This window comes from Culex pipiens, chromosome 2 (assembly GCF_016801865.2).
Source record: "Culex pipiens pallens isolate TS chromosome 2, TS_CPP_V2, whole genome shotgun sequence".
Lineage (NCBI taxonomy): Eukaryota > Metazoa > Arthropoda > Insecta > Diptera > Culicidae > Culex > Culex pipiens.
In genome coordinates this window covers 128,839,476-128,859,046 of record NC_068938.1, presented here as the reverse complement: position 1 = coordinate 128,859,046, position 19,571 = coordinate 128,839,476, and the positions used below count along the sequence as shown (strand labels likewise).

The 19,571-nt window shown below is 37.5% G+C and overlaps 1 protein-coding gene across 5 annotated transcripts; it reads right to left on the bottom strand.

Moving 5' to 3' along the window:
* Window positions 1-9,653: 9,653 nt before the first annotated feature.
* Window positions 9,654-19,556, bottom strand: LOC120420865 (speckle-type POZ protein-like B). 5 transcript variants are annotated; one of them, XM_039583983.1, is made up of 3 exons: window positions 19,401-19,536; window positions 10,629-10,812; window positions 9,654-10,418 (listed from the first exon to the last, which is right to left on the bottom strand). In XM_039583983.1, the coding sequence occupies exons 2-3, from the start codon at window positions 10,798-10,800 to the stop codon at window positions 9,748-9,750; spliced, it is 843 nt and encodes a 280-aa protein (XP_039439917.1). In that variant the 5' UTR covers window positions 10,801-10,812; window positions 19,401-19,536; the 3' UTR covers window positions 9,654-9,747. The 5 variants fall into 5 exon arrangements, with proteins under 5 accessions (XP_039439917.1, XP_039439918.1, XP_039439920.1 ...); XM_039583984.1 differs by having other exon boundaries at window positions 9,654-10,352; XM_039583986.2 differs by lacking the exon at window positions 10,629-10,812 and having other exon boundaries at window positions 9,654-10,352; window positions 19,401-19,556.
* Between the last annotated feature and the right edge of the window lie 15 nt (window positions 19,557-19,571).

Sequence of the window (19,571 nt, the reverse complement as noted above, 5' to 3'; positions counted from 1 at the left end):
TAGGCATCTCCCTCACGCCTCCAATCGCTGCGCTAGAACAGGTTATTATGATAAAGATTAATTTATGAATAATAGGGATTAGTGCCATTTATCTTGATTGTGTCAGGATTTTCAGTGTGTATGTGAATATGTGTACATGCCGCGGGCGAAGAACAGGATCATTTAGTGTGTCTCGCGAGTGAACCTGGGCTCTGAGCGAGTAGTTCGACCGATATACAACTATATAAATTTAGAGGTGGAGTAGTGGCCAAATCCAAGAAGAGAGCCTCAGAGGAAAACTAATGGGACTGCCAGCCAGCCAGCCGGCTAGACGACAAAAGCCAATCCCGGTGAAAGAGCGATCCTGGAAGTGCCAGAGCGTGGGAAATTGAGATACTTTCGAGAAGATTAAACATTGTACGACACAGCGCAGACAAATTGTACGAGATTATGTTTGATTACACCTGTGTTTTGGCGATGCTAGTTTGCTTTGTGTAGTAAGGCCGTTGCAAATATTTTTCAAAGTTTATGTCGGACCCCCCTCTCCCCCCCCCCTTCAAAATCGGTCCGAAAAATCAGGGGGCAAAAAAATATTTTTTCAAAAAACTTCATAATTTCAAAGGCAATAGAGGCAATAGAAAACGATTAGAAATGCATTTTCCTGCATTAAAAATCATATTTAGCATGTCTGGGATTGATCAAAAATATTTACATTTTTTGTGAAAATTTTATGTACAGCACCACAAAATAGTAGTTTATGCAACAAGTTGCAAAAAGAGGATTTTTTCAGCACGAGTCGTACATTTATCCAACGAGGTTCACCGAGTTGGATAAATACGACGAGTGCTGAAAAAATCAAGTTTTGCAACGAGTTCCATACTACATTTTTTGCAATTTCGAAAAACACCCATTGAGTGAAATTTTAAGTCAAATTTTCATGTATTTTGTCAATAAATCGTTTAAATCAAAAAAATGTTGAAAAGTGTTACTTTTCGAAACAAGTGCTGAAAAGTTCAACTTTTCAGCACCCATTTCAGTGCTGAAAAGTAGAACTTTTCAGCATTTATTTTGAAAAGTGTTGCTATTCGATTCTGTTATTTTTGGTACAGAAAAGTAGACTATTTCGTCGTTCAAGAATGACAGGAAAAGTAAGTAGTTTCACGGCGGAATTGCAAAAAGTTATTTTTCGGCGAATATTTTGAACACTAATGATTGCAAAACAACTGGGCAGGTGTAAAATGCATTTTAATACACTTTTTTCATTCAAATTTTGAGACCATGGCTTATAATTCCAATTTTTATATTTTTTTTTATTTTATTGCACCACCCCCCACCCCCCTCGACCCCGACCAGAGTCGAGGGACATAAACTTCAAAAAATATTTGCAACGGCCTAATGAAGAAATAAAAATCTACTCATCAGGTTATCGACAAATCAAACAAAAGGAAACATACATTATTTTCTATTGAAAAGGTATAAGATTCAGATTGTCTCAGATCAATTTGCGGTTTCGACAAAGTTGTTTGTTATAAAAATTTACAGAGAATCTCACACTTGGCAATAATCCGACACATTAAACGCCATCTTTTGGTGGAATTTTTACATTTTTGAACTACCCCATACATTCTTTCGAGTATTCAACGATATAAAGCGACACTTAACTCTTAACCGATTTGACTCAAAATTAGCACAGTTACTTATTATTGCCTAAAGAATCATGCCAGGGTTTTTTTTGTCATCCTAATGGGAATCAAGTAACCCCTAACATTTTCAAAATACCATTTTAAAATGATTTTAAAACGTTTGGTATGACTCAAAGAACAATATAGATCACAATTCCGTACCTAATTTAATGTTTCAGATGCCAACTCATGCAAAAAGTTCAAAGTTTTGTGATAAATTGAGAGAGCTATGGGAGAAAATCAAAGTACACGTGATTCTGGGGCCCTTATAGTTTATGTTTCTTAACATTCCAACGCCCAAGGCTCCAAAAAAGTTGGAACGGTAACTTCAACTCGCTGGTTCTCGGGCATAACTCAACAAATCAAGATGATTCTTTTTTCTAGTAATTTGTTAGGATGTCTAGATGATTCAAGAACTTTGCAGAACTTAATTTGATCAAATCTGTAATTTTTGCGATCAAAAACATCGTTCCAACTTTTTTTTTCGCGTGTAAAAAAAAATTCGCCAAAAATTCCGCGGAGACAGTCGTTTTAAAAAAAGGTGGAACGATGTTTTCGGTCGCAGAAATTACAGATTTTTTCAAATCAAGTTCTGCAAAATTTTTGGTTCATCTAGACATTCTTACAAATCACTGGAAACAAGAATCTTCCCGATTGGTTGAGTAATGCCCAAGAACCAGCGAGTTGAAGTTACCGTTCCAACTTTTTTGGGAGGCTTGGGCGTCCGTGTAAGTTGGACATGCGTTGGGCGTTCCAGTGTTAATGATTTGCACCTTAAAAACATTTTTCTGTCATATTTCTAATGTGTATGCAATCTAAATTTAATTTGGCTAAAACGTCATTACCTTTTAGCTCAGAAATAAAATCTAACAAAGAAAAACGAGTATAAATTAGGGGAAATATACCCATTTTAATCACTCTTAGCCGTTCGACCAATTCTCATCACTTTTGACGTTTTCGGCTATTAAAACAAAACATTTTCAGATGTACCAACAATGCAATGTCGTAGAAGGCGTAGATTGCGAGATAAAATGTTGGTGTCTTCGACAAAGTTGCTTGGATTGGCAAGCCCATCAACTTTTTAGAAGACAAAAAAAAATCCCAAAAATATTCCTGAAAAGTTAGATTTTCAAAATCACCCTAATAGTGAACCACCCTAATTTTCAACCAAACCAAAAGTTGCTCCTTTCCATTTGCAACAACTCTTCTGAAGACACCAAAGCTCCAAAACTTCACCATTTTTCGGAAAATTCATTTTCCACTTAATTTTGCGATCTGGACCACTGTGCAATGGAGAGTTGCTTGCTCACTTTTACTTGAGCTATTTATTACTTTGGAACAGTCAAAAACACTTTATGAAAGCTGTAATTCATGATCAAAGTGCTGATAGGCTGATAATAGAAATAGGCTGAGAAAGGGTATAGTTCCCCTATTACCTATCTTCAGCAGAGAAAATTTTGCATCTGCGGTCCGCGTAGAAACCTCCTTGCTTGCTGCATGGCTTAGAATTTCCCCAACGTAACGCATTTCCTCTGCGCGGTTAAGATGACCCAAGTGTTCTTGCCCGCAAAAGTATGATAAAGTACTTTGCCAAAATCTGCAGCACCAAGGCGAACCTTCTTACTTTGGTCCTTGGATGAGCATGCACAAGGGAGGACATAGTGTAACATAAAATTAGCATTTCACTATCAATTGAAACCAATCTTGCCTTTAATGGATGACCCTCAGCTGAATTTTAGTGTTCTCAGTTGGCAGATACATTTTTGAATTTGGTATAGATTTTGATAGAATTTTCAAACCTTTTTTTAACATTCGTCATAATGGATTTCTACAATACAAATTTTAAAGCAATCCTTTAAAAAATCTTCCATCACTGTCATCGCCGAAATTTGCCAACGGCTAATGTTACCAGAAGGTGATAATTTATTTCCCCACCCCCGCGTTCTTACAGAAGATCTCTTTTTATCAGGAAACGTATGCGCGCCGGGAAGGAAAAAGTGGTCCTCTTTTATTCATTCCGTTCCGTGGTGGCCTCACCACATTATGCTTCCACGCCTTTCCGGTTCGGGAAATAAATCGTATCGATAAAATGTCCTCCCACACTCACCCTAGCCACACTGCAAAGCTTTGTGGAATGTGCTTTTTCCATCTCTCAACGCCAGAAGCTCTGAGCTCTGCAGGGCGGCGATCATGTTTCACTTGCACTCAACCGCAGTTCAGCACAGGCACTTCGTAACGACGGTGATGACAACTCTGTAGAACTGGCGCGGAACACCTACTGAGCGTGGCAGCGGCGTTGGAATTGCTGAACCTGGGGCCCGGAATCGTAGGATTGATGGTCCGAAACGTAATAAGGAATATTGCTCTGAAACCAGTATTACAATGCCAAATTTATCTATTTTTTATTTTTTAATACTTTTATGTGTTAATCGGATCAAGTATTCTATCAGATTCAAAAAGTGCATTAAAATTCACTTCCTAAAACATGCTCTACTTTTTTTTTTACAGATAAGTGAGTACAGTAAATAAAAATAACTTAGTGAGTGTTTCCTGTTCTTCCGAATAAAAAATAGTTTCGAAAATCACCTCCGTGTAAGCACGAGAGCAAGTAGCAGTCAAGTGCTCAGTGCTCCATCGTTTTTTTCGATTTTTTTTTTCGCCGTAAATTACCGTGATTATCCGCGAGTTTGCTCCTGCAGCATGCCAAAGGCCGGCCGTGGCCGTGGCAGTTCGAGTGCGGCCTCGAAAAACCCGCGAAGTTCGTCTACCGGCCGTGTGCAAAAAGGTAAACAAACCAACGCCGTGTCGACCGCCATCGCGCAGGGGAGCGTGAGCGCAGACGGCATCGATAAAAAGTTACTACATCCCGGATATGTTCCGAGATCACCAGTGCGAACCCGTTCAGGTACTTCCGGTGCCACGACCAACACGTCAACATCCGCCAACATTCCCATCAGGAACGAGTTCCAGATGCTGAGCGACGACGAAGAAAACAACAACAACACCGACGGTAGCAGCACTACCGACGACGACGATGACGATCGTCGTGCACGGAAAAAAGTGCCGACGCCAAAAACGAACAATTCTCCAAAGGAACGTAGACCACCTCCAATTTATGTTTTGGACACGTTGGTGGACGATATTGACGAGTTGCTGGAAGGCCTCGGATATTGTCTGAAAATCGGTAAGTCGTCAGTGCAAGTCTACACATTTGACAACAAGAACTTCGACCTGGTTGTGGAGAAATTGAAGAGTAAAAACTTCAAGTTCTACACATTCGACCCCGTGCAGAAGACAGCCGTTAAGGTCGTCTTGCAGGGGTACCAAGACCGCCCGATCTCCGACCTCAAGAAGGACCTCTCGGGTGCTGGAATAACGCCGCGTGACATAAAAGTCCTCTCGCGGAAGACAACAGTCACAGGTACACACACACTGTACCTGTTGTACTTCGACCGCGGCACCGTCAAGATTCAAGACCTGCGACGAACTAAGGCGTTGGACGGGTTTTGGGTAAACTGGCGGTTCTACTCAAAGAACCCGTCGGACGCAGCACAATGCCACCGTTGCCAGAAATTCGGCCACGGCTCGCGGAACTGCAACCTCCCGCCCCGCTGTGTGAAGTGCGGTGAAACACACCTTTCTGAGGCGTGTGCACTGCCGTGCAAGGCGGACCTGGGGGACAAGGCAGAGCAAACCAAGGCGCGCATCAAGTGCGCCAACTGTGGAGGTAACCATACCAGCAACTACCGTGGATGCAGCGCACGGAAAAACTACCTCGAGGAGCAGGAAAAGAGGAAGAAGAAAGCAGCAGCGTCCCACCCTCCTCAGCGAAGTACGAGCGTAACCGTGCCGGCTGCTGGGCAGCGTACGGTTCCCGCGGACAACTCAGCATTCCCTCCTGGCTGGGGGCGATCGTTTGCCAGCGTGGTTGCTGCCGGTAGCGGCAATGCGGCCCAGCAAGAAGTCACCGGCGAAGATCTCTTCACCCTGCCAGAGTTCTTTGCTCTCGCGGGGGAGATGATGTCGAGGTTTCGGACCTGCCGTAACAAGGCGGAGCAATTTCTAGCCCTTGGGGAGCTGATGATCAAGCACATCTACAAAGGATAGAATACTGTGATTTAGTTATAAGCTTTTTTTCTTTCTTTCCCCTTTCCTTTGCAATTTGAGCAAGTTTTTTTTTAAATTTTCTTGCTCTTGTTAGTGCCATAGTTATAGAAATAATTGTTCCAAAATGGATTATGATGCAACACACAGCTGAAAGGAACTCCAAAACTCTGTTATGAATTGCAAAAGAACTGATTGTATCTTGATTATTCACCAATAAAACCGAATTAATTGATTAATAGTTTCGAAAATTCAAAATCAATCCCAACAATGAAAAATGCCCGAAATGAATCAGCTCTTTCAAAACAGCACTCTTAATACCCAAATATCAAAATCATGTTTATTGATAAGATCAAATAATTTCACAGCAACCGAGTAGTTATCCTTTCGATCCTTTCTCCTTTCGGCTGGTACGAATTTTATTTCAAGTTTTTGTCAGTTTTTTAAAATGCATTCATCTGCTTTAAGAATCATGTTTAGTATGTTTGGGTTGATTTAAAAATCTTTTATTTATTTTTTTTTGATGTTTAGTAAAGCAAAAAGTTTTTTTTCGCTTGAATTTTTGTTTTTGTAAATCTTACATTTTTTGAAAACTAATGATTGCAAAACAACTAAACTAGTGTAAAATGTATTTAAAAAAAAACTTTTTGTATTCAATTCGTCGCCGTCGTGCTAACTTGTCGTACGTGCATTTTGGACCAAATTGAGTTAAGAACGCCATTTTGTGCAGCTCACAATGCCTCACCTTTTGACCTTCACAGATCCCCAAAACTCGATTTCAATCCTGAGATATTCAATAAAAACCAAAAAAGCTCCGCGGATTTTTGTCACTTTTCATACGAAAGAAGTTTTAATCTTGTCGTGCTATCTTGTCACTCCCTGAAAATTGATGTAAGTGCGACAATTGCCAAAGGGATTTCAGGTCAGAATGCGTTTGACGCACGTACAAGTTAGATTACCGTAAACATTTGTAATTATAACTCGGGACTCCGGCAACCAAATACAACCAAACTACGGGGCAATGCACTGAATGGTCAACCAAACAAAACGTGTTTTTTATTGTTTACATTCCGTGCTCTCGTTTTTGTTTATTCAAGGTCAAACAGTAAAACGCGTTTTTCTCGGAACGTCGAAATGGCGGGTGCGACATGATAGCACGACAGCGTCGAATTGTTAAGACTATGGCTTGTTAGGCCGTTGCAAATATTTTTCAAAGTTTATGACTTTTCCTGTCATTCTTGAACGACGAAAAAACCTACTTTTCTGTACCAAACATAACAGAATTGAATAGCAACACTTTTCAAAATAAATGCTGAAAAGTTCTACATGTCTTTTTTTTTTTGCTGAAGAACATGTCTTTTTTGCATGTTCTAAAATTTAATGGGTCGTACCGCTCCTCCGTCACGAGATTTATAAAACGGTCCTCGAATTCGTGATCAGGGACAAAAGTTAACCCTTAAGGCAAAGTTTCACGCAAATCGAAGAGGAGTCGGGGCAACTTTTTCCGTGGCCGTAAAAAAATATTCGGAGTGAAAAGTGATTTTTTTGTGTGCTTTTTGTTTCGCATTTTTGTCGTGAATTGTGTGCTGCGAGGAGAAGCTTACCCTCTGAAAATGCAGCGTCATCAGTGCATAATAGGCCAAGGGAGCGCGTGGTCGTAAAAAATATTCGGAGTGAAAAGTGATTTTTTGTGATTTTCAAAGCCCTTCCTATATCATCGTTGATCGGAAGGCACGGCGTCGGGTGGATTGTGTTTAAATTTTTCGAATAAGGTTTTATTTTTTTGCGGTGAAAAAGCCATTTCTATATAATGATCGAAAGACGCACTGACAATTTGGATCGTCGAGTTAATAGTGGAGCAAAATAACTGTGTGTGAGTGATTTTGTGTGTTAACCAGAAAGACCTTCCCATAGCATCGTTGCTCGGAAGGCTCGCCGACGGGTCTGTTATGAAAGTCCTCCCCATAGCGTCGTAGCTCGGGAGGCATCGAAAAGCCAATACCTTATCCTACTAACCCAAAAAAATATTAATCACGTGATGCTTGAAGGAGATGCTGTGGATTCAACGGTCTCAAGCGGTATCATCAAGTATATAGCGAATAACTATGTGCAACTTCAACTAAACTATCGGACTAACATTCCTCCCTTTCGTTGAACTGCAGGCTTCTTGGGAGGGCGCCGGTATTGACTAATAAAGTAGGGATCTTCAGTGGTTAAACAGTGAACGGATGGTTGGTTCCCACTGATCATTTTTGATTCATTGTTTAACTTCAGCTGATCTGTCAATAACGGAGTAGCAGCTCATTGGCAGTCAACCATGCTTATGCTTATGCTTTAGTGTGAGTTGGTAGAGAATTCGACGGTAACATTTCAAAAGGCATCATGTACATTTTGACACTTTCTGGGTTATTGCATATTCTAAAAGTACTCCTAATAAGCTACCTCTCCACCAAAAATGAGCAAAAGTTACTTCAGTAAAGTCTGTTTAATCATGATTTTAAATAAAGTAACATAAACAAAATCTCTGCCATCAGCAGTCCCTGTTTATATAGCCCTGTCAACCTGTCAAACAAAAGACTACATAAACCTCGTGACGAAAAAAAAGCAACATGAACAAAGCGCCATGTACATTCGGCGAGGAAAAACGAATCATAACAAAGCGTCCCCCTCAATGACAGCAGGGTGATATAGACGTTGGTGATTTCAAAAGAAGTTATGTTTGTTTTTCTCAAATAAAATTACGGAAATAATGTTTTATTGAATTTGGATGATCAAGTATCAATAAAAGCAACGTTTTTAATCGTTGGTTATCATTAGAACATCTTAATTTGCTTTTATATTAAAATGGGAATTGAAAATGGATGCTCAACATTCAAATGCGTTTTTCTCAAAACGCATGGTTTGTACATGATGCTTTTTGAAATGTTGGCGTCGAATTACCCAATTATAGAAAATTATAAAACATTCCAAAATACTGAACAAAATTTCGGACAACATATTTTGTATTTGAAACCAAAATCATTTATAGGCAAAATTTTATATATTTTTAGCTTTTACTACGTTATGATGTTTTTTTGAAATTTTCATGTTTTTCGAAAACAATTTTGTTTTGCCCTGATTTTTCGGACCAATTTTGAAAAGGGGGGGGGGGAGCGACATAAACATTGAAAAATATTTGCAACGGCCTTACAAAGTTTTATAAATAAAAAAACTTAAACTGATTTCCGTTTTCGTTCATTGAAGTTTTGAATGTGTTTTTTGAAATTATCTCCAAAATCGAGTTCTAAATTTGCCATGCAATATTTTTTTAATCTGTTTCCTAAAAACTAGTTTAAAATCTTGTGGAGTGTTTGATTGAAAAGTCACTAGCCCTAATGATTATCAATATCAATTAAAGAAGTTTTCTTTTTTATTAAATTTTAACCTTCAAGTTGATACTAATAATAATAATAAGTTGAAGTTCCTTTCAGCTGTGTGTTGCATTATGATCCATTTTGGAACAATCATTTCCTTAACTAAGGCACTAAGGGAGCGTTATTTTATCAACAACCGCCCCCATCCAGGTACTTACCGGTGTGGTTGCCGTCACAGTTGGCACACGTGATGCGCGACTTGGTTTGCTCTGCGTTATCCCCCCGCCTTGCATGGCCTTCCGCTAGAGCACTTTTATCTCTCGTCCCTGAGAGTTCTCATTAGGTCGGATATCGGGCAGTCTTGGTAAACCTGCAAGACGACGTTAGCAGCGGTATTTGGAAAGGGGTCGAATGTGTAGAACTTGAAGCTTTTACGCGCTTCAATTGGGTCTGGTATTATCGTTCACAACGATAAATTGATAAATTATTATGTTGAGAGGAGTAATTCGGATAAAAAAGAAACAATTTACACACATTAACTTAGTAAACAAATCAATTCAGGATTCAACCGAATAAAAAGAAATCAAATATCCACTCGTACGGATAAACCACCCCCTTTTCTGCCATTTTTACGACTTTACGATTGCCTTCAACACTTCGATTGCCAAGTGCGGGAACGTAAGCTCAAACGCCTTCCAGCCCGCTGTTTCGGTCATGGCCAGCAGACTGCCGGAATTTTTGCGGAGAAACCCCAGCGTGTGCCGTTTCATCTCGCTGTCCAGATGCAGGTCGGCGCACTTGAGCGCATCCGTGGCGTTCTCCGTCGAAATATTCGCCAGGATGGACATCCGGCAGAGGGTCTTGAGCGTTCCGATGTCGTACTTGTCGGCGGCTGCGAACAACTGGTAGGCCAACGCGGTCAGATTTTGGACCTTGTCGGTGTAGATGTACCGCAGCAACTCGTGGAACACGTCCGGCTCGACGTCGACGATCGTGACGACACTCTTGATTTTCTCCTTCATGGTGTGCTCGAACATGGCAGCAAACACGGGACTTCGGGACGCAAGAATGCCCTTGTACACGCGGAACCTTTTATCTCCGACCTTCACCGTAACATCTCCGAAACGCTGACCGTCAACCAGAGCCCCGAAATCATCAGCGATGCTGCTTGGAGGTGCGGGTTGATCGTTGTTGGTTGATTGGTTATTTTCATGAACAAGGCGAACTTTGGCTTCTATTTCACACGTTATGATCAGAACGTCGTCATGTTTAGTTTTATCAACAAGAAAATCGTTATCGCCTATTTGTGAATGTCCATACGCCATTGTGTCAACGAATCTGTGTTCGATATAATCCACCGAAACGAGAATTTCCTTTTTGGAGTTCTGCATTGTAAATCTAAATTTGGTATTGAGTTGTTTTCCAGGACATTTAAGCATCGTAAGATATAACTCGCAGAATGGTATTCCCTTTCGACATTGGGGATAGAACTGTAATGCCCACTGAATACTTTCTTCCTTGCCGGACGGGAACACTGCTGACTGTTGCATACAGGAGCCAATCTCGGCAGTCCAGGAGCTGAATTCCTTGATTGTCCACGTGAATTTGAACGCTTTACGTTCAAAGAAAGTGACGCTGCTACTTTCCTGGACGCGAACTTTCTTGGTGGGCGCAGAAGACATGTTTATGAGGATCTGAGAAAAAAAAAACAGAAAGAAGTTCAAAAAAATTTGCAAGTCATAGGGAAATATACCCATTTTAAGCCTAATAAGCTGTCGTGTTTGAATGATGCTGTATAATCTAGAGTGTTCCAGATTACACCAGAAAAATTGTAAAATTACATGGTAATATTATATCTGGGAAAAAAATGTGTAATTTCACCTCTGAAAATGTGTAATTTTACCACTTTTCTGGTGTAATGTCCCTTATTCAGTTTAAATTGAGGTAAAATTACATCATAAAATAAAAGCATTAAACGGAAATTTCAACTTTTGTCAGCTCACAGAAAAAAATAATGTAAATTTGGAAGGTGTAATTTTGGAAGGTTGAATATAACCTCTTTAATTATGGGGAATGGGATAGAACCTGTTTAGATTAGATCAGATTATTGATGAAAAGTTACAACCATTTAAATTTTAAAACGACACTAATTTCAATGTACGAGATTGCTTATAAAAGGGGAAATCGAGTTGAAAATATCCCCAAGGCCATATTTGGAACTCGAGGTATCTTCATTTTAAATGTCAAAATTTCAATGTAGGGGAAGGTGGGGCAAGACGACAATATGGGGCAAGAGGAACAATCGCTAGTAAGGCCGCAATTTTTACAATTTTGATTATTTCCAGTAAGAGGAATTGTTACTAGCAATGCAATAACACTCAACCCCCGGTGGTTGATCACTTTTTCGTTTGACACTTTTTTAGTTTGTACCCCGTTGGTTGGTCAAAGTCAAACTAAAAAGTGACGAACTGTCACTTTTTACACAGCGCTCACGCACACTATCAAAACAAACGTTTGGTAGTGAGTGTGAATTCCATGTAAAAGGTGTGTCAAACTAAAAAGCAGGGCTGCGGAGTCGGGTCATATTTCAAGCGACTCCGACTCCGACTCCGACTCCGGCTTTCTGAGTTAAGCCGACTCCGACTCCGACTCCGGCTCCGGCTTTCCACAAATTGATGACTCCGGCTCCGACTCCGACTCCGGCCTTCCAACTCTAGCCGACTCCGACTCCGACTCCAGCTTTCCACAAATTGTTGGCTCCGGCTCCGACTCCGACTCCGACACCTAATCTGCATTTAAAATATTTTAAAAATTTGAATTAATCAAATCACTCACATTTCAGTTCACACTTGCGCGATTTTTGTAAATCGGGGTGAAATTTATGTTCGGAGTGTTTCGCCAAATTATAAATACGAGTTATGTATACAAACAGAATGGTATGGAACCATACTAAGCTTGGTAGATAAGTTTTCGTTGTTCTATGTTACATGTTTTCAGCGTTATTGAAACAAAAATCATAAATATCTTAAGATTTAAACGCATTTTCAGCACAACAATTTTCTAAATAAATTTAAATTTTGTTGTTTGAAAAATTGGAACTTTTTATTTAACTACATTAAATTTACATTAATATTTTTTAAGTTTATATTCTAGCTACACTAATTTTTGGTTGTATTTTTTTATGAAATATTATTCAAGATCGAATTGACAAATAAAATCAATTTGCATAATTTTAGGCTGAAATTTTAAAGAAACATAGTAACTATCAAATATACCCTGGTTTTGAAATAGACAATTTTCAAAGTCACTATTTTTTAAAGCTCTTTTGAATTTATTTCAGAGGACGTACATGAAAATTGTGTGATCCGTATTATTGAGGGATCCACTACACGCAAACATTTTTTGCTTCGACTTTTTTACGGAAATTGTCATAACTCTGAAAAGAAAACAGTTAGAGTCCCACTTTTAATATTAAGTCCTGTAGAAATGTTATGCAAAGTTAACAAGATTTTCGCAGGTTTTTTATGGCTTTTTAAAGAAACTATTGAAACAATCAGATAATAAACTTTTAAACTAAGTAGTTAGTAAACTTTATATTCAATCCAAATTATTTTTTTAATCGGTCAAAGATGCCTATTTGGAGTTGGGAGGCTGGATTTATGGTGATTTGTCAACAAATCACTTTATTTAGGGGAAAGTGGGGCAAGTGTAACAAGCTAAGGTAATGCTCGTAATAATCCATTAAAAACGTTCAAAAATGTATCGGATTTTTTTTATAATCATCTTATTCCAGGTCTTGGCTAAGACTTTGTTAGAACAAATTTTTAAAAAATCATGTTTTTCAATGTAAACAATTGGTTTTAAAATTTTTAATTTTCCGTACGTTCTACTCAACTAGTGGGGCAAGACGAACAACCCGTTGGGGCAAGAGGAACAATGCATGAAACAACATCTTAATTTGCTAACAATTCAACTGTTATCACTTAGATACATCAGATTACAATGTATTTGAATCGTTTCTTTCATTTTTAGATTAAGTAATAATATTTTACTAAAAATTTGATTGTTTTTACGAAACAAAAATTATTACTTAGATGATAAATACTAAATTTTCATGATATCATCATATTTTGTAGGAACATTGTTCTAAACAATTGTTTATCAGTTTTTAAGTACTTTTATGTATTTATTTCCCAATAAAAAATGTTGTTGCAGCAATTCGTATTTTTTCCATACTAAAAATCCATATGGTACACTTGCCCCACCTAAAAAAGATTTTTTAAAAGCTCTCAACAAAAATAACCAAAAGTTTAATCATACTTTATAATAGGTGCAAGTCATTGGTAGGGACACTAATGATCTTGGAAAAATATCATTATGATAGAATGAACCTTAAAACGAACCCTAAGCCTTATTTTGTACTTTCCAAATATAATAAGAAAACTAAGGTTTTGAAAAAAACTTCATTAAATCTTATGCCCCGTGGCGTTTACGCCATTTTGGTGGTTATGTGGTAGTAGAATCAGCTAATCGCATTGCTAACAACAATTCCTCATACTGGAAATAATCAAAATTTTAAAAATTACGACAGTACGAGCGATTGTTCCTCTTGCCCCATATGGTCGTCTTGCCCCACCTTCCCCTATGTTAATTTTTCGAAAGGTGTACAAACTTTTTAGCACCTATTTTGATTTTTGTAATAGTATTTGTTATAGAACTTTTTATAGAAATCATCTTTTCAGAGCTTTTTGTAGCAAAATGTTCGGCATAAGTTTCTGAATAAAACGAGTTATGGAACGTCCATTATCGAAGGGGAGATTTCACCAAATTAATAACACCGATGTTGTTAGTTAGATTGTCCAAAACGTTCTGATTTTATTGTGATCGAAAAGTCCCCCAGAGCCTCACACACGAGGTACTGAGGTTTTGCTTACAGAGCATTAATCGAGCTACTTGCTTTAATCGCGGCGAGGTAAACGAAGTTAAGCTTTGTTCGCAGTTTGGGATACTGTTGTCGGCTGTGCTGACGATGTTGGTGGCGTCGATCAATTATGCGGAAAGCAATTTCCGTAACTAACGTAGTACTAGGTTTCTGTCAAACTGTAAATTGTTTACATGTTTCATCACAAAATGTGCATAGGGTCCAAGGGGTGAAAATACTTTTTTTACATACTGTAAATCAGCGATTCTCAACGGGGGTACCGGGCCTACTTGATTTACATGGTAGGGGGTACCAGCCTAGAAGAAGGTTGAGAATCGCTGCTGTAAATACAAGCAAAAAGAGACAGAAAAGAATAATTTCAATATGTTTTAATTTTTTGACAACACAGCTACAACTGTTTACTATTTTATGAGTTATGACCAAGTTATGACACTATAGTATAGTGTATACAAACATTGACAAGAGAGGATTAACAGATTAGCATTCTGTGATATTAGTGAAATAACACAATAAGAGCCTTCCAATCACAATATAAATGCTTCAAAATCATCATGACATCTTATAAATATCTTGATCCAAAAAAATGTCAACGCAGTGTACGCGAATCAATAAATAAATTTAAAAAGATGAGAATTAACCTGAATTTTAACAAATATAGAATAATAAACAAGTTCATAAATTATATACAATATTTTGATAACTCCGACTCCAGCTCCGACTCCGGGTCTATCAGAAATTTACGACTCCGGCTCCGACTCCGACTCCAGCTCATAAAATTTAGCCGACTCCGACTCCGACTCCAGCTATTCGAGTTTTGACGACTCCGACTCCGACTCCGACTCCAGATCCCCAAAAAGACCCGACTCCACCGACTCCGGCTCCGACTCCGACTCCGACTCCACAGCCCTGCTAAAAAGTGACCCCGTTCGTTTGACAACAGTTGGTATCAAACCATCGAGGTTTGAGTGTAGCTGATTCTACTGCCACATAACCACCAAAACGACGTAAACGCCACGGGGCATAGTATTGAATGAAGTTTTTTTTTCAAAACCTTTGTTTCCTTATAATATTTGGATAGTACAAAATAAGGCTTAGGGTTCGTTTTATGGCTCATTTTATCAATATGCTATTTTTCCTAGATCAGTAGTGTCCCTACCAATGACTTGCACGTATTATAAAGTATGATTTACGTTTTGGTTATTTTTGTAGAGAGCTTTTAAAAAATCTTGTTTAGGTGGGGCAAGTGTACCATATGGATATTTAGTACCGTAAAACGGGGTGACTTTGATAGCCGGGGTGACTTTGATAGGTTTGCGATTTTTCCGCAAAATGATGAGTACAATTAAAATACGTTCGGAATGGTTTAGAATCATACTGACCCTGGTAGAGAAGTGTTCAGAGTACATCAAGGAAAAGTTTTCATAAATTTTTGAATAGTTTAAAAAGTTAGTTAACTACAGTTAAGAAAATGTTGATGAAAGCCATTATTTTAATCTTCTCAAAGTGTCATGATTTTCTCAATGATCTTGATTTTGAATCGGGAAACGGAATGCATTTTCGGATTCTTTGGGCAATTTTCCACTAGGAGAAGGTTAAATAAGTTTGTTAATAATAAATAATATGTGTTTTTGAAACACAATCAAACAAAATTTTCCAAATTAATAGGCAATTTCAGTTGAACAAATTTTATGTAAAATGTGAAAACTTTTTGATTCGTGCTTCGAATTTAGTATAAAAAGCAATATAAATTGATAATTTTATAAACAAAACTAGTTTTAACAAATTTCTAATCTAATCTAACCCTAAACTAGTTTTAACAAATTTCAGGCAAAAATTCGACTTTTTATCAGTTTTACCTAAAATTTATATGAATTTTGTTAAAAAGCTTATGAACTTAGTTAACTAAATATAAACATAGATTTTTTTCCTTAAAAACTATATCAGCTGCTTTAGTGATGGTACATTTAACGTACAAATAAAGTTTGAACATCTTTAATATGATTTTAGAAAGAAAAACTATGACTATCAAAGTCACCCCGGAATTTAAACTAAGAATTTTTAACGTAAATATTTTTCTTAACACTATTGAAAAAACTTTTTTCCAAAATAGTGCATGGACTTTGTGGGGCCTACCCCAGTACATGTTTTAAAAATAATAATCTTGAGAAAAACCTTACCTGTTGGAAAATATTCTTAAAACAAATTGAAATCCTATCAAAGTCAGCCCGGTTTACGGTATGGAAAAAATACGAATTGCTGCAGCAACATATTTTATTGTGAAAAAAAATACATAAAAGTTCTTAAAAACTGATAATCAATTATTTAAAAAATTGTCCATACACGATATAATAATATCATGAAAATTTACTAATTATCAACCGATTTTGATTGGTGGGGGAGGGTTGGAGTGACAAAAGCTTTGTAAAATATTTGCAACAGCCTTATTCCTCCAATTTCAACATTTTGTCTGCTAGAATCAGATGGTAGTCAATCAGATTCGTTATCCAACTGTCATGAATTCGAATCCCGAGGTGAAAGGTTTCTAAGTGCAAAGTGAGTTTGAGGCTCAGTTCATTAAAAGGGTCATTATGACTTTAAAGTTATTATTTTTATATACTTTGCTATTATTACAGTTTTCTACCTAAGACAAATTTGAACGTTTCATAACCATTTCCAAAAATGTTTGATGAAAATTTTGACGATATTTACTAGTTTCACTCACATTGAAACGTGTGCAATTGAGATTTTTGAACAACATATTTGTGTCGTAAAATGGGGATAAAAATATGGATTAATCTCTATTTTTATATTAGGAAAAAAAATATTTAAAATAAATTTTCATTTAGAAAAACAATAACTCACTTTATAAATCATCAACGGGTCAAACTACATGATCAATCAAAATGGTTCCGCGGGCCACAAAAAGACACCCATACTTTGGTCACCCCTGATCTAAGTAATATTTTTTTTTTCGTAAAAACGGTCATATTTTTAGTAAAATATTATTTTTCAATCTAAAAAAACAGAATTTTTCTAAAACTTGTTCTATCAAAGTCTCAGTCAAGACCTGGAATAAGATGATTCCAATAAATCCGACATAATTTTTAACGTTTTTAATGGGTTATAAGGGCATCTCCACCGCTGGGGTGCAAATCAAATTTGCACCCGGCTCATGAATACCGAGATCAAATTTGCCACCTTGAAAAAACTCCGTCATCCCCACCGCTAGGATAGCAAATTTGCCACAGAAACAAGCCCACCGCGGGGGCAAATATGGGTTTTTATCATTTTTTGCTCTCGTTTACCTTCAAAATCAATAATTATGTGTTGATTCATGCCTAGAAATGCTAAAAGTTTAAAAAACATTGTAATCCTTTTGAAAATTTCAAAGAATTTCATTTTTTGAAAATGTTGAAAGTTCAACCATTTGCTACCCGCTTTGATTCGCACTAAATTTGCTCTCGAGTTTGCCCCCGAGTCTCCCACCGCGCGTAGCAAAGCAGGTACCAAATTTGATCTCAAGTTCATCTGTAGAAGAAAAATATGTGTCGGTACCTGTCGGGTACTCATTTTCTGATACCCGACAAGTACCGGCAAGCCGGGAGCAAAGTTTTGAATGCGTGTTTTGGAGATTTTTGGATGTCTGCTCTGGTTGGTGAGAGCAAACATGAACAAAAATCCAAAAAATCGGAAATTCAAAAAATCAAATAGTAAAAACGAAGTTGACTTTATAGCTGTCGGCCACCATTGCTAGTACCAACCACTAGTGTCTTCCTTTTTATCTACAAGGACTTCGCCGCCCTGGGCTCCTAAGTGTATGAAAGTATGGCACGGAGCGACGGCGCCGAATACCCATATTTACACAAAGAATTTTAGAGCGCCCGCCGCGGGATTCGAACCGTCGACCTCTGGATTGTGAGTCCAGTGCGCGGTCCGATTGATCCACACGGGCGGGGATAATCAAATAGTACCAAAATTTAAAAAAATAAAAAAAAGTCAAAAATTCTAAATTTTAAAATTTTGTTTATCAAATTGATAGATTTTTTATTTGTTTTATTCCGAAACTAGCGAATTACCGAAATGTTTTTTAATACCCCTGACTCAAGGCGGTTTCAAAAACACTTAAACAGCAAAAACTGGAAATTTGGTTTGTTGGACCTTTTAAAAAAAACTCCAGATTTGATTATTGGTTAAATTTCCTTAATTATTATTTTTTTTTTAAATTTTTTAATTTTTTTAAATTTTTAAGCTTTTTAATTTTTTTAATTTTTTTTAATTTTTTAAATTTTTGAATTTTATTAAATTAAAAAAAATATATTTAAATTTTTATTAAATTGTTAAAAAAATATTTTTTCTTTATTTTTTTTATTTTTTTTTATTTTTTAATTTTTTTTGAAATTTGTAATTTTTTTGAAATTTTTGAAATTTTTGAAATTTTTAATTTTGTTTTTAATTTTTTCATTTTTTTTATTTTTTCCGTGCTGGATTCGAATTTATCTAGCTTGATTCGATTTTTCCGTGCATAATTCAATTTGACGCGGTAGCAAACAGGCTGAAAAGCGGGTAGCAAAGTGAAATCTCGAAGAACTGAGAGCAAATTTGCTACCGCGACAGGTACCAGTCAGTCACGAAATATTCTATCAGAGCTGGTTCTGTCAGAATCCTGCTAGAACTGTGGAACATTTCTGCAAGAATGCTGTAAGAATATCCAGCTCTGTAAGAACTCTGCTAGAATCCTGCTAGAACGCCGTTACTGGGCGCGGTGGGGTTGACGTCGGGTGCAAATTTGATTTGCTTCGATGTTTGCTACCCGTGCTGGAGATGCACTAACGAGCATTTCCTTAGCTTGTTACACTTGCCCCACTTTTCCCTAAAAGTGTATGTTTCAATATGTAACGGTTGGTCACAGTTCTTGAACGAACCTTCATTTTAAACTTAATTCCCCAATATACTTTTGTCCTGAAAACGACTGAGCTAGCCGTCCTTGACAACTGATCAAGTCAAGCAAAACAATTTAAAAGGGCCGAAGCCGAAGTGTAAACAAAGAGGTTATCCTGCTCGTTCCTAATGTAAACGTCAACTGACGTGAGCAAGATAGACTCTTTGTTTACACTTCGGCTTCGGCCCTTTTACATTGTTTTGCTTGAAGTCATTAGTTTCAAATATGAAAATCATAGAAACTCAAAATACCCTCCCCCCTCCAAAGGCTGACGCCCTTGGCGGACGCCAACCCCTAGGTACGGCGTTGCCCCCACTGTATATTATTGGACCAATTGCTTTGTTGTGCTCGAAGTATTGGGAGGAACGATTTTTTAGAATTATAATTTCAGCAAAACTTACCAATTAACAGTAAACAATAATCAAACATTCACAGTCCGTCAACGCAAGAAAACTTTTCACAAAAGCACAACAGTTTTACAAACTTTTCAAAACTCGCTTTTTATTTCCACGCAACAGCAAGTTGTTTCGTCTTGACAATGACCAATAGAATGAACATCGAGGCGCCGCTTA

What these genes read in the sequence shown, in the direction of transcription:
- LOC120420865 (XM_039583981.1), bottom strand. Translation starts at nt 10,800, where the DNA reads ATGTCTTCTGCGCCCACCAAGAAAGTTCGCGTCCAGGAAAGTAGCAGC.